The sequence below is a fragment of the Oryctolagus cuniculus genome, chromosome 2 (genome assembly GCF_964237555.1).
Source record: "Oryctolagus cuniculus chromosome 2, mOryCun1.1, whole genome shotgun sequence".
NCBI classification, from domain to species: domain Eukaryota; kingdom Metazoa; phylum Chordata; class Mammalia; order Lagomorpha; family Leporidae; genus Oryctolagus; species Oryctolagus cuniculus.
Genome location: NC_091433.1, coordinates 112,377,134 through 112,392,285, shown reverse-complemented (window position 1 = coordinate 112,392,285; position 15,152 = coordinate 112,377,134). Strand labels below are relative to the sequence as shown.

The 15,152-nt window shown below is 54.0% G+C and overlaps 1 protein-coding gene across 2 annotated transcripts in view; it reads right to left on the bottom strand.

Moving 5' to 3' along the window:
• ACOXL (acyl-CoA oxidase like) overlaps positions 1 to 15,152 on the bottom strand; it is a 371,066-nt gene that overhangs the window by 55,590 nt on the left and 300,324 nt on the right. For both annotated transcript variants that reach the window (XM_051836339.2, XM_051836342.2), the window contains exon 17: positions 8,744 to 8,814. In XM_051836339.2, coding sequence (XP_051692299.1) covers positions 8,744 to 8,814 — 71 coding nt within the window. The remainder of the gene's footprint in view (positions 1 to 8,743; positions 8,815 to 15,152) is intronic.

Below are 15,152 nucleotides of genomic sequence, written 5' to 3'. Positions count from 1 at the left end.
CTCCTGATGGGAGAACTTTGTTGGCTGGACAGTAAAGTGCAGGCTCTCCAAACAGCAGAGCAGATCCTGTTGCAATCAGACAGGAAATGCCCCTGCCTTTCTCCCTCTAAATTCCCATCACCCCTTCTCCTCTGTCCCTAGCCTGGAGACCATGCTCTCAGATCAATTCTGGAGCAACTATTAGCTGGTGGCGGTTTCTGCTGCATTCCATCTCAGAGACACCTGACTTCGTGGTTAACTATTGAATACCAGAAAGTCTTCCAAGCTCTGGAAGTAGTACTGAATACCGCACTTTCAAGATAGAGGATGGGGTTTTGGCATAGTGATTAAGATGCTACTTGGGATGCTGCATCTCCTATCTGTCCAAGTTTGAGTCTTGGCTCTGCTCCTGATTCTGGCATCCTGCTCATGTGTACCTTGGGAGGCAGCAGGCAATGCTCAAGTCATTGGGTCCACGCTACCCACGTGGGAGACCTGGATTGACTTCCCAACTCCTGACCTCAGCCTCATCAGCCCTGGTATTTGCAGACATTTGGGGAGCGAACTAGTGGACAGGAGCTGTCACTTTGCCTCTCAAATAGATAAATAACTAAATCTTTAAAAGTTAGCTACAGGTCAGTTGAGTATATGCCTATAGCAAGAGTAGGAGCTTTTGCAACTGCTTCTTGGTTTATATTCAAAGGAAATGGAGTCAGCATATGAAAGAGATACCCGCCCTCCCATGTTCACTGCAGCACCATTCACAACAGTCAAGACATGGAAACAAGCTATGTGTCCATCTGCTGATGAATGGATAAAGAAAACGTGGTACATACACATAATGAAACATTATTCAGCATAACAAAGAATGAAGTTCAGGCATTTGCTGCGAAACAGAAAGAGATAGAGATCATCACGTTACACAAACGAAGCCAGACACAGACAGAGAAATAGTATATGTTTTCCCTTACCGGTAGAAGTTTAAAAAAAAAAAAAGGTTATCTGAACTTAGAATAGACACGCCTGTAGGCTGAAGAGGTGGGGAGAGGGAGGTTGGATAACAGGTGCCCATACACAGGCGGACAGCAGTAAGAGGTTCGGCTGTTTCAGGCACAGTGAGGTGCGTGGAACTCACAGCCACACACTCTCGAGGGGTTGGAGAGCTGCAGGAGAGAGCTGCTGCTCCAAGCGTGCGGAAGGAGGAGGAGGGTGGCTGCCGGGGCAGGTGGGCTTATCCAGGGTGCATGTATTGAAGTATCGCACCGTAGCCCCACAACAATTGCTTGTGAATCAAAAGTTTTTAATAAAAAAGAATCGAAGCTTCTGGATGAGCCTCCCCGGGCAGCAGCTGCCCGAGTCCCCTGTTTTGGCCGCCCACTCTCGAGTATGCATCAGTGCACCTGAAACGCTCTATAAATGGAAAACCCAGCTCACGACTTGTCACATCAACACCACCGGCCAGCACAGCGGAACCACACAGTTGCTTCATTTCTGCAGAGGCATGGAGGCTTAGCTCAAATGCTACCTGCTCTGGGGAGCCCTCCCTGAACCCACCTTCCCTCCCTTTCAGCACTGGTCCACTGCAGGGGGCCTGCTTCTAGGAGTTCAATCGCAGGTCTGTCTCAGCGATCCATCAGGGAGCTACCTGAGGGCCAGGGCCAGGTTTTAGAGATATGCTCCCCCAACCAGTGCCCAGCAGAGTGCCTGCCGTGTGAACTGTGGACTTATCATGGAGTGTCACATTCAACCATGCAATACCTATTCGTTTGACTTAAAAAGTTGGTCCTGAGGCCGGCACTGTGGCTCAGTGGGTTAAGTCACTGCTTAGGGTTCTGACATCGCATATAAGAGTGCTGGTTCCACTCTGCTTCTGATCCAGCTTCAGGATAAGGTTCCTGGCTCCCAGCTTCAGCCTAACCCAGACCTGGCTGTTGCAGCCATATGGGGAGTAAGCCAGCAGATGAGAGACCTCTCTCTTTCTCTCTCTGTGTTGCTCTGCCTTCCAAATGAATACATCTTAAAAAAAAAAAAAAAAAAAAAAAAAGTCCTATGCACCAAAGATTCCTTTCCAAAGTTCAAGTGTCACTGGAAGGACGATTGTCGCTAACAGTGTGGTTTGAGCTGAGCCCTGCAAAACCAGGGCACAAGTTGGTACTTGAGGGTTGACCTTGAGCAATGAAGGGAGGCGAGCACTCCAGGGTCCCTGAAGGCACAGAGGTGCAGGAATAAGAGAAAGGCAGTTGTGGCTGGAAGAGCCGAGGTCTGAAACTTGACCTCTGTGCCACCAGTGGCCCTTTTCTCTTAAGGAGTGTGGGTAAAACATTAAGACACGTTCCTGGCCAGCGCCACGGCTCACTAGGCTAATCCTCCGCCTTGTGGCACCGGCACACCGGGTTCTAGTCCCGGTCAGGGCGCCAGATTCTATCCCGGTTGCTTCTCTTCCAGGCCAGCTCTCTGCTGTGGCCTGGGAAGGCAGTGGAGGATGGCCCAAGTGCTTGGGCCCTGCACCCCATGGCAGACCAGGAGAAGCACCTGGCTCCTGCCTTCGGATCAACGCAGTGCGCCGGCCGCAGCACGCCAGCCGCGGCGGCCATCGGAGGGTGAACCAACGGCAAAGGAAGACCTTTCTCTGTCTCTCTCTCACTGTCCACTCTGCCTGTCAAAAAAAAAAAAAAAAGACACATCTAGTGAGCCAGGTATGAGTATGAGGAGGACATCTCCAGGCACGGCACAGGCCTCGGTCAGCACTTGTTGAACAGCTATTTTAGGAATGCTGCCGGCCACACACCTCTTCCTATGTGACTCTCACAGGCAAGAGCACAGTGGGAGACCGGGCGAGGACAGTGGGTAACGGGTGGGTGCTAACGCCTCTGCTCTCCCGCCACCCTCACTGACAGAACCCAGAACAGGGACCCACAACCACTCATCCTGCACTGGATTTGCAAGTGCAGTCAAGCCTCCCTCTATGTGGGAGGTTGATCCCATGACCAGCCCCAGGCGACTGAGCGGGGGCTGGGGGCTTGTGTGGGACACACAGAGGAGGCAGGGACCACGACCAACCGACCGGCAGCCCCTGGGGGTTTTGACCTGAGAAGGGTGGAAGGAAGCCCTTCCCGCCCAGGAAGACTGCGACACTCAAAGCCATGGGACAGAGACGGGCTCCTTGGGCGGGAAAAGGCCCACGTACAGAACCCAGAACCGGAGGCGCGGCCGCCAGCCCCGTGTGTGTGTGTGGGGTGAGAGCTCTGGCAGTTTACCCCTGGCTGCCACGTTTGGTGCTTAAACAGGCTGCCGCCCACGCATCTGCGAAAAGGAAGAGCAGAGCAGTTAGAGCGCAGGAGAGAGGGAAAATCCCCACCTCGCCCGCTCGACAGGGCCAAGTGGCCACCGGGGCCGCGGGGACAGTCCCCTGCAAAGGCCCTGGGGAGCGGCGTCGGGCAGCCGAGGGCTGAGGCCTCCTCTCAGCACTGAGGCCAGGCCGGGCGCCTGTGCCGGAGCCCCAGGCCCACCCTCCAGTGATGGCGGGAGGGGTGGGCCTACTGATGGTGGGGGAGCAGGAGGAGCACTTTGGGAGAAGCGAAGCAGAAAGAATCTTCGTGACAACGGCAATTTAAGAAACACTAGACAGCCAGCTTGCTGGGACGCTGCTGAGGCCCAGGGAGCGAAGCAACAGAGCGGTCATGTGGAAAACGCCCTTTCTCCCCGGCTGGGCCCTTCCCAGGCGAAGGTGAACCCCATGTTTCTCCCCACAGGACCCCCGCAGGCTGGGCGCTGGGCCTTGATGCTGAGGGCAGGCTGCGTCGGCTGAGCTCCGGGGTCCCAAGGGGCGGGGCTGCCTGGAGACTTTCCCGCCAGGAAGGACTCCTGGGAGTCGGACTTGTAAGAACATCCTTCGAGCGAGGGGTGTGCCTGGCCAGCTCTGCTGGCGAGCGGCTGCGAGGGAGGCAGGCCTGGCATCCTCCTCACATCTGCCCAGGTTCCTGTGTGCATCTGGGGGCAGCATCAGTGTTTGCAGGCACTAAGAAGTGCTTTTGCCTGGCCTGGGCCTTGGTAGCTGGCAGCTGTGCCCCTGCAGGCTGCCCTGGGTGGACAGCAGATATGAACTCGGGCGCTGGGGGACTTGGACCTCGTCAGAGCATGGCTGGGATCGCCCTGGGACAGGTCTGCAGGGTGGGGAGCGGAGATCTGAGGTGGTGCACTGCACAAGCCCTCCCTGGGGCTGGTTTACTTATTTGTCTTCCTGGAGGCAGTATGGCTTCTGGTACTGTTTTCTACAGTGAGTAGTGTGTGATGTCCAGTCCCATATACAGAAATGCCGGCCTTGACCTCTAGGGAGAAGCCTTAGGTAAGGTGGCTGCACTAGACCTGCAGCATGGGGGAATGTTCCAGGCGTTAGCTTAGCATCACAGGAGCGGGGAAGGTTTGCTCCAAGCCCACCATGGTTCTGTTGCCTTGTTCCAGGCATAGCATGCCAGCCAAAGCACCAGCAATGGTAGCTCTTGTGTCCCAGCCTTGGAGGGCAGCACTGACGGGGCACACGCTCCCTTGAGCACCTTGTTCACTTTTCTGCTTACCCTAGTGAGGTAGGGAGGCCCGCAGGTGATGGCCTCAGGAGGCCTTAGTCTCAAGGAGGACCCTGCTGGAGTCATGGTCTTCCACCCCAATTGCAATCAGCTGTTGCCAGATGTGTAGGAAACCCCCAGATTTGCAAGAACAAAGTGAGCTGAGAAAACATTGGTCCAAATGCAGACTGACACCAAGAGGCTCACGTTCATGCCAGCGTCCACCCTGAAAAGGGGGTGTAATTTTTAAGAGGAGACCATCATGGTGGGAGTAGAGGCAGGAGAGCCTGGACCCGCGTCTCAGGCACAGTGGAACTGCTTGGTTGAGAACACACACGCTGACCAAAGGCTCCTGTGCACCTGGGCAGTTGTGTCTTATGCTTATCACCTGAGCTGAATTTTTAATGACACTTCTTTCCTTCTCAAAAAATGTTCATGTTTGGAAGATAAACTCTCTGGTCACCATATTCCAGAGGAGAGAGGGAATTAGGGCTGAGAATAAACCCAGACAGAATGTGTAGCATCCGGGGCTTCTGAGTTCCCGTGACAGAGCCTGAAGAGGAGGCAGGTGGGAAAGGCCAGGTGGGTTCACCCCGCAGCACAGTTAGAACCACAGGTGGTTGGAGAGGGCATCTGGTGCAGTGGTTAAGAGGATGCGTGGGGCACCTGCATGCTATATGGAGTGCTTGGGTTCAAGCCCCATGCTCTGCTTCAACTTCCAACTTCCTGCTAATGTGCATCCCAGGAAGCAGCAGGTGCTGGCTCGAGTGGCTGGGCTCCTGCCGCCCGTGTGGGAGACTCAAACTGATTTCTAGACTCCCGGCTTCAACCTGGTTCAACCCCAGATGTTGTGAGCATTTGGAGAGTGAACTAGCAAATAGACGATCTCCTCCACCCCACCCCACCCCGCCTCTGCATTTCAAATAAAAATAAACTAGAAAAAAAATCACACGTGGCCAGTTATGTCTCGCCGCACACCTGCAGGTGTGGACACCGGAAGGGTCTTCGAGCTCACCTAATTTACCTTCTCTGTTACCAGGAGGAGACACAAGACTGAGAGAAAGAAGCCACCCGCCCAGGGCCACACACTGGGTCTCGGCAGGGTGAGGCCTGGAGCCCATTCCCCAGGGACCAAGTTCAAGTGCCTGCTTCAGGACAGGAGAGGGACGACCCTGAGAGGCTGCAACACCGTGGACTTGCCTCCAGCCCTGAGGGGTGGTGAGGACTGGGAAGGGGGAGTGCTGGGATGACAGAGTCGTGGGGTGTGGACTGAGCCCTGAGTTACCGTGAGCCAAGGGCAAGGGGCTCTGCAGGGGAGTGACCCCAAGGCACTGCAGTCACTGGCAAGCAGAACCAGGAACAAGGGGAGAAACAGGTCAGCTCAGAGATGAGAAGTGAATGGACATGTGTGGAATCCAACTATTGTCTGTGGTTCCCAGCAGTGGTGAATTCTGGCCGCCACAGGCCACCTGGAATAGCAGCTGTCTTACTTCTCGGGGTCTCTTCCTGGCTCCTTCACAGGGTTGCCGTGGTGGGAAAAGCATGTCGGGAACAGCCTTGTGCTCTGCTTGGCACATGGGGAAACCGAGTCGCAGAGGAGCCAGCTCTCGCCCGTCTCACAGTGCCCTCGGCCACGGGACAGGGTCCCCAAGCCAGCCGCGAGTGAACATTTCCAGGTCGTGTCTCAGTCTCACCTCCCAGGCGTGTCCTTGGGGGCGGTGGATTCTCCAGTAAGTCTGCTCATTTGAGTGGATGCCCCAGGAAGAAACCCAGCTGGAGGAAATGGAGACCTGTTCTGGTCCCTGCTCTACCACCTGCTGCTACTCAATAGTGGTGCTACTCACTGCTCCTCCCCTTTCGCCTGCTCTTCCATCTCCAAGGTCTCAGCGATGTCCGTTTCTCCAAGTGTGTCTGACCTTGGCTTAACCATGTGTTCCTGTCCCGTGTCTTCCGGGCGGCTTGTGCATACAGCACTCTCATGGATTACCATGACACGTTAGCCCTCAGGTCTCGGCGGCCTTTGGCAATGTCAGGACACGGTAATATGCGTGCAAAATGTAATTCTAAAAACATCATAATGGGCCCTGATCTTTGGTTTTTGCCTCCAATAAGTGCTCACAAGGTTGAGTTAAATAAATCGATTGCGCCAGAGCAAACACAATCAGCAGTAGGTCGGCCCTCATCAAAACACTCTACTGTCACCCTTACTACGTCCTCTCCCATAACACCTGTGACAATCCTGCACCCTGTTGTCACACCACATGGTGCCCTCCCATATGTGACATTAAAAAAAAAAAAAAAAAAAAAAAACCTCATTCGTCTGAAAAAAAATCCTAACATAGTTTCAGTGTCTGTGCCCTCAGCACGTTTTTTGCTCAGTGAAACTTTTTTTGATGGTGCCTGCCCAGATAGCTGCAGATACTGAGAAAGCACCCACAGGCACGGCCCTCAGCTGCTGTCTCATGCGTTCTGCAGAAACCAACAGGGGAGACACAGAGCACTGAATGTCAGGGAAGGGCAGCCGCATTCCAGGACGCCCCAAGCCTCAGTCTTCCCACCCTAGCCCCAGACTGTCTGTTCCTCACTGAATGCAATAGAGAAGCCAGCTGGGGACAGTCTGAGAGTCAGCAAGCAGGTGAGACTGTGAGAAGGAACCTTTGGGTAACATCTCTTTCCATCCACCCACTCTAGATGTGAACAAACTCAGAGAGGAGCTGCGGTGTCCCAAGCTGTGTAACCACAAGGACGCCTAGAAGCTGGCCTGGGGTTACGGTCTCATGAGCTGGCCTCCCCGTCCCCGACACCCCCCCCTTGAGATGCCCACGTAACCCCCAGGTGGAGCTCACCAGTAGCGCCAGGCAGGCCGCAGGGGAACGCAGGGGAGAGACAGACAGAAGAGGAAGGAAAGAGAGAAGCAGATGATGGTGGGAGAAAATGCTGGGCAGGATACAAGAGCGAGCCCAGGTCCTCCTTGCCTTGAACAGAGCGTGAGGTTAAAGGGCCCTGAGAGCTGCATCAAGGTCAAAAAAGACAGCCTGACCTTGGGAGGCCCCGTCCTCAGGGAATGGACCTCAGGGCAGCCAACAGAGAGCTTTGTGTGCAAAACCTCAGAAGACCAGGACAAGCCCATGAGCTTGAGTCTCTACCACTGCCCCCAGGACTCTGATGAATCAGGTCTCCCACACAACCCACCCCTCAGGACCAGCAACACTTTTTTTTTATTATTATAAAATTAACATCACTGAAAGCTTAAAAAAAAACAGACAGACCAAAAATATCACACCTTAGGCAAATGAGTCGAAAATCCCTTAGAGTGACGCCCTATTTTTTTCCACCCATTTCTAAAGTCGGAGGACACCTGGTAAAGAAACCAGGGTTTAGGTAAAGAAATGCAATTCCTGGTGCACGCGGCTTCCTGATGGTGCAGAGCCGAAATGACGTCACGGAAATGCCTACGTCTGAGGTCAGCCCGCACAGTTCACAGGTGAAAACAGGAGTGTCAGTCGTCAGTGGAAAAGTGCGTGTGTGTGTGTGTGTGTGTGTGTTATATGTTTGCATCTTACTGCTTTCTGCCTCCAAGACACAGTGTTAGTTAAATTCACAAGGCTTCTTGCCAGGTTTTCCCACACCTCTGGCTCATCTGCAGGTGTAGCCCAAATCAAGGTTACCCCACGCCTCTGTTCATGTCACTCACAGGGACAGAAAAGAATTCTTACTGAAAAGGAAGTAAGTTTCTCTTCCACTCCAGGGCAAGGAAACTATGACATAAGAAGTGCGTCCCAGCGGTTAAGAAGAACAGTCTAATTGTGTAGCCGTCCCTATGGTGACAGAAGGAGGATGTAGAATCCTTTGTCTTAATTAAAAATAGAGTGGGAGACATGGAATTTGACCAAGCCTCATAAATCTACTAACAGAGTCAAGACTGTCAGAGAAGTTTAAATAGAACCAGTGGGGCTCTCGGGAGGATTAAGCGGAGTCCTTGCTGTAGTTGTCACCCACTCTCCTGTCACTCCACTGCAGCCCTCGGACGTGGCTCTGCTCATTAACCAGCAACCCCCTACCTGCCGATGACAGGTTCATCCCCATGGAGCACAAAATTCAGAGATGATAAATCTACTCCCGCTCGTAAAAACGGAGCTCTCCTTAGGGCAATGGGAACACTACCGGCTTTAAGAAATTCAGTCCTTGAGCTGGTCACCTACCTTTGTTAGCACAGCCCGGTCCTCTGCGTCAGGACAGCGCGTCACCGCCAGGGAGAACTGCTCCAGTGTCACTGCGGGGCAGAAACAGAGGGGGCAAGACCCCCGCTCAGACTCCAGGCGCTGCTGGTCTGAAGGGGACGCGGCGGCTACCACAGACGGAAACAGCATGCTGTCCGTCCTTCCTTGGTGACACTGTAGGGCTCCCCGTTGGTCCCTCCAAGGTAGGTTGGGGCCTGCACACAGCAATGTCTCCACCTGGTCAGCTGGGCTGATTACATCAGAGCGCAAGGCCATTGCCAAGGTCAAACTCCACCCTAACACCCCGGGGGCCATCCTGTCCCCGGAAGACCACACTTTATCCACATTTCCACCACCTGCCCTGGTGCATTTGGCCACATTTTCTATCTCAACCTTTCATCATGATGTCCGTGGATTTAACTCTTCTCTATGTTGGCTCAAAACCTCCGAAATATATGTCTGTCTGTCTGTCCATAGATCCTGATAGATGGATAGACAGACAGACATATAGATCTAGATCTAGATACCTTGAGTCATCTTTCTCCAGTCAACTTTCTTCAGCAGACTGATGGAAGGAAACCCAAGAAGGTTTACAAAAATCATGTTTTAACAATCCACTTAAAACTGATCTTGAGGCCGGCACCCTGGCTCACTAGGCTAATCCTCCGCCTTGTGGCGCTGGCACACCAGGTTATAGTCCCGGTCGGGGTGCCGGATTCTGTCCCGGTTGCCCCTCTTCCAGGCCAGCTCTCTGCTGTGGCCCGGGAGTGCAGTGGAGGATGGCCCAAGTGCTTGGGCCCTGCACCCCATGGGAGACCAGGAGAATTACCTGGCTCCTGGCTTCAGATCAGTGCGGTACGCCGGCCGCGGCGGCCATTGGAGGGTGAACCAAGGGCAAAGGAAGACCTTTCTCTCTGTCTCTCACTGTCCACTCTGCCTATCAAAAAAAAAAAAAAACTGATCTTGAAAACTCCGGGAATGTCAGTCTAGACCATTGACATAAATGTCATTCCCTTTCTCTAGATCCTCAACCAAGCTCTCATCGAAGGCCTGCTTGTCCGAGGGCTGCTTTCATTTCCATCCAAATAAGCACCAGACTACAGATCTTCTGCCCTGAACACGGCTTTGACTTTTCGTTTCATTCTTGACAATGCTTCCACCCTCAGATTTAAACCCGCTTCTTCTGAAAGAAACCAGAGCTTTTCATAACTAACCCACCCTGAGGAGCCTCTTGTTGCTAGCCCGAAAGCCGTGTCCGCTCCACCCGTCGTCACCGCTCACTGCCGTTCTGCTGGGAGCAGTCCCCACTCTCGCCTGTCAGCACCGCATGGCTCGGTCTTCACTTGGACACATCCTGCCATGCAAAAGCAGTCACCTGCCCCAAGCTCCGTCCCAACCTGCACAGACCCCACCGGGGCAGGCAGAGCTACGTGTGGCCTCACGAGTGATGGGCAGCCTGATTCTACTGTTTTGACCCCAACAAATGCTGAATGCTCGCAGAGAATTATATCAGCAATAACAAACTGTCACCAGGAGAGCACCATCGGGGTAATTTCTGTAGTTTCACTATTACCTGTAAACAGCTCGTGGTAAGACATTTGCATTACGGTAAATGACTCGGTGCCATGGTGGCTGCTGTTCGTTCCTGTCTCGTACTGAGTGTTTCTTCCGAGTCTCAGGTTTGGCTCTTGTCCACTCAAAATGCACCCAGCATCAACAGAAGGGTCAGTGTGGCCAGCTTCATGTGTTTGCCCCGATGTGCCTGTCCATCCAGTCTCCAACTGGCTAATGCTAGCATTAATTAATCACAGAGTCCTCATCCACTTAAGTTGCCATCACAGAATGCCACAGACTGATGACTTATAAAGAACAGACATGGGAATGTCGTATAGGTCCGGAAGCTGGGAAGTCCAAGGTGGGCCTTCCAGCATTTGATCTGGCAAGAGTCAAGGTGGAAAGCAGAAGCACAGCTGAGAGCTACATGAAGCTCCTTTCATAGAGACCTCACTTCTGTCCACATGGGAGCAGCCCTCGTGGCCTACACGCTTCTTTAAAAAAAACCTCTACTGACACAGGTGCTCGGCTTTCTTTAGAGAGTGCTTTTCAGGTGGGTGTTTCCTTTGTAAAGGTGTCAGCTCACAGAAATCAACTTGTTTCCTGCTTGCTTCCCTCAGGGGGCCACTCGGTTCTCGCCCTTGGCTCTCTCCTCTCGGCAGCGGCCACCCCACATTCCTGCTGGCACAGAGCTATCTGGACTTTCTGCCCCCTCCCCCGAAACTGTGGGAAAATAAATCTGCTTTCTTTGTAAAGTTCTCCCTTGCTGAGCTCTTGCTGGCTCCAGGAGCTGTGGGTCCCAGATCGCCTGATTGGCCTCTCCTTTGAGGGTGGGGCTCCCCTGTGTCCCCCGACCCCATCAGTGACTCCTTTCTCCAGTGATCCTGCAGCACAACGCGGGCACCCCGACCCCCATCCCCTCCTCTCCCAGTGTGTGACAGCAGCTCCCTGGACTCCCTGTGCAGAACTGTCTGCCACTCCAGGCCTCCAGAGTCCCTCGCCCACCCCTTGGTCACCACATAACTGGGGGATGTTGAGAGGGAGAGAGAGAGGAGAGAGAGAGAGGAGAGAGAGAGAGCACGCTTCATTTTGCATGAAGAACTCACCCTGGCCTTGTTTTCAGAATCAGCCTGGAGGATAAATAGGGACCTTGAACTTCTGGCCAAGTCATAGTCACCGTGAAGGCCCCTGTGCACTGAGGGGTAGTAAGGGGTGTGGAGTGGATGCTTGGGGACTTCCAGGCGTGGATGAGGGCCACAGCTCACTGCCCTGTCCCCAGCCTGCTCTGTTCCAAGGAGTGGCAGAGCCCTGCATGTGTGGCCCTCCCCTCTCATCCTCAGGTCTTGAAGCCCACAGGAATAAGCGGTACTCTTTTCCCACACGTAAGCCCTTGGTCTATGACTGAGTCTCAATGCACTTCCTTCCCCCAGTCCTGGAGTCTTAGCACTTCTCGAGGGCAAGGCCTCCATCGGTCTCAACACTGTCCCCTCTGTGCGGGTCTGCCCTCGGCCTCACTGCTCACGCCCACGGGTTTTGCTCACCCCTGCCCTGGGTCTCCTCCCTGAGAGCAACAGGTGCCCTGAGGCCAGGAGAATTTCCCCCTGGGGAGCCGGGGTGTGTGTGTGTGTGTGTGTGTGTGTGTGTGTGAAGGTCACTCCAGAGCTCCGCCCCTTCCTGGGTGTGCCCCCAGCCCAGCCCAGACCAGCAGAGGCCAAGCCCATGAACATGGCATCAGCACACCCCATGCCCACTGTGGCCACTCTTCCAGGCTCATCCTTTCAAGATAGTCTCCTGGCCTCTCCCCTGCTCTCCCTTCTGACACTGCAGGCCAGGTGCCGTTCCCAAAACAAGCCTTTCACTCTATCACCTCTGCCTTCGAGCACACTGTGGCAAACTTTGGGGTCCCAGTGACACTTCTAGACCCAGGACCTTAGGGGCCAGTGCTGTGGCCTAGTGGGTAAAGCATTCCTGGCTGCCCCACTTTTGATCCAGCTCTCTGCTATGGCCTGGGAAAGCAGTGGAGGATGGCCCAAGTCCTTGGGCCCCTGCACCCACATGGAAGACCTGGAGGAAGCTCCTGGCTCCTGGTTTTGGATCGGCACAGCTCTGGCCATTGTAGCTATCTGGGGAGTGAACCAGGGGATGGGAGACCTCTCTCTCTCTCTCTCTCTCTCTCTCTCTCTCTTGCTCTTTCTCTGCCCCTCTGTAACTCTGCCTTTCAAATAAATAAATCTTTACAGAAAAAGAGACCCAGGACATTGGGGCTCTTCTGCAGCCGTCTGGGGGTCGTGCGACAGGTGCCGGCACCCTGCACTCTCACGGGCTTGTCATGTTCCACATGTATGAGGAACTCATGTCCGCATCTTAGCCCCTGCATCGGAGTAAAGAGGGTCACGTGGCCCTGAAGCTCTGAGCCCAGAGTCTTGTGAGAGGCGGCATTGAAAATGTTGTAAGCAAACAGACAAGTATGTTTTCCCCACTTCTTCGAAATCTGTGAGGAGAGAAATGATTACAGGGTTCTTCTCCTGGCAAAATGCCAGCTTGGCCAAGTCTTCCAGATGGGAACAGTATCGGGGTATCCCTGATGTCCTGGAAGTCTTGGCCCTGGTCGGAGCCATGACAGCTCAGTGTGGCTAACTGCCTGCCAAGTCCCAGCTGTGGCCAGATCCCAAAGTGGGGGCATGGGGGCTTACGGAGGGGCTCAACCCCGTGTGCAGCAATCTGAATCTGGGGAGAGAGCAGCAGCTGCCTCTGTGTCAGAGGGGCGCTGCACACCCCAAACACTCGTGCCTCTCCTTAGGGGTCTTGCCCTCGGAGCTGACTGCTAAGAGGAGCCACCTGCGGGCTTTCATGTAGGCACAAAGCCACCTACCCCCTAACAGAGTCCTCTCAACCTAGCACAGCCAACCTGGTTCCTTCTCTGGAACCCACAGATCCCCCACCCCCCATGAGCAGGGAGGATGCCAGCCCTCAGGTGAACAGGGCATCACTCACTCATTTGTCATGGCCTCAGCTCCCTGGGGCCTCTGTCACCACATCTTCTCCCCAGGGTCATCACCACCAGCCAGAAAGAGCCTTGCCCACGGGACTGTCTCGACCCCCTGCAGAGCCCCATGGAAAGATGACTGGGGAGTGACACTGAACTGGAACTCAGCCGCCACCAGCAGTGTCCCCCAGAGCACTAGGAGAGAGCCAAGAGTGGTAGCACTTGAATCAGGGAGACACTGTCAGCTATGGGCAGTGGCCTGGTTCATGGCCTTGACCTTGATTTTCTACTTCACACTTGGATTTTGCACCTCTCCACTTAACTCTCCTGTGCTGCACTTGGCCATCTTGAGCCCTGTGGGCTTCTCGGCCACACCCACGTCACGTTGTCCACCCGCTGCACAAGGCCCAGCTACATTGGTCCTCTCCTGTGGCCTCACCCTTTCCTCACTCTTGGCTTTTCCAGGGCACTCACGCTTCCACTCGGGTCACTCTCGGGGTCTCGCGGGTGCACCCCACACCTCCCTCCTGCTCCTCCTTCTGCTGGTTGTGCAAGCAGAGCCATCTTCCTGTCCCTTGAATGCATCTTGCCCGGCCCGGAACTCTGTGGGGAACCGCCTGCACCAGGCTCTCCCCCAACCACCTCTGCCCCTTTCATGCTCTCCTGTTGCTGTGGCCTAGCACGGTTCTCTTCCCAGCTCTATCCGGGGCCCCTCTCCTCCTGGATCTTTCATCCCCAGAACTTTGCACGGTCCCTGGCACATGGTAAGCCTTTAGCAAATGCAGGTTGGGTGGAGATGGTGAATGTGGGAGGGAAGAAAGGGGTGCCATGTGGGAACCTTCCCAAGGCCCATGCAGTAGAAGCTAGATTCAGGTTGGTGAGGGTTAGGGGGAGATAGCAGTTGAAAAGCTCCCTCTTGGTGCAGCAGCTGGCACTGAAGAGACACATGGCACGTCTCCACTTCCTCGGGACACCTCAGCTGCATAGTCTGAGTCAACACCCTGGCTCCCGTCCCCAGGACTAGCAGGGTTTGCATGCCTCTTGCAGGAGCGGACAACAGAGTGAACCGTGGTCAGTGGCTCACAGCCGCCTCCGGTCCTGTGCAGCTGAGACTGTGGGCACCTCTGCTGCTTAGGACAGACTGTGGGTGTCTGCTTAAAGTGACCTTTCATCGCAGATATCAGCAAACCTCAACTGCATGCCCACAGTCTGGAATGGGTGTGCATGAAATTTATCTCAAACTGCTCAGGACTGCGAAACAACAAACTATGCACACAGAGAGCACCCTAATAGTCATTGCACCAAGAAATTGTTCTACAGGCCCAGAAACAGCTATTTGGGACTTTTTCAAAAGCCGTTGTTCTGTCCTGATGTGTTTTCTTAACTGCCTTACTTCTCTGGTTCCTGCACCCAGAAGCTCTGGTTTATGGTAAGAAGTGGTGAGAAGTCATATCGGCTACAAATGTTTTTTTGGAGCAGGCTTGGACACAAAATCTCTTTATCTGTAATTATAAAAACCTATGGGAATTCCTCTATTTTCCATGCTGCCATTTAAGAGAGAATATCTCAGTGATATTTCAGGGTCAAAATATAATAAAACCTCAAGAGACAGCCTCCCCAGTGTCCACTGATATGAAGTAACCCCCCACTCCCCACCCCCCAGCTGAGGGGTTCTTGGTGTCAGTGCATGGAGGTGAGGTCCGGGAGAAAAGCCCGACCACCAGCCAATCCTGCAGTTATTTTCCCTAATGTTCTGTGCCACTGGACGCAGATTCCAAAACTCATTAAATGATTCTATCCAAGGACAAATGCTTCTCTTTTCAGTTCTCACGTTTCTGTGTAAAAGCCATC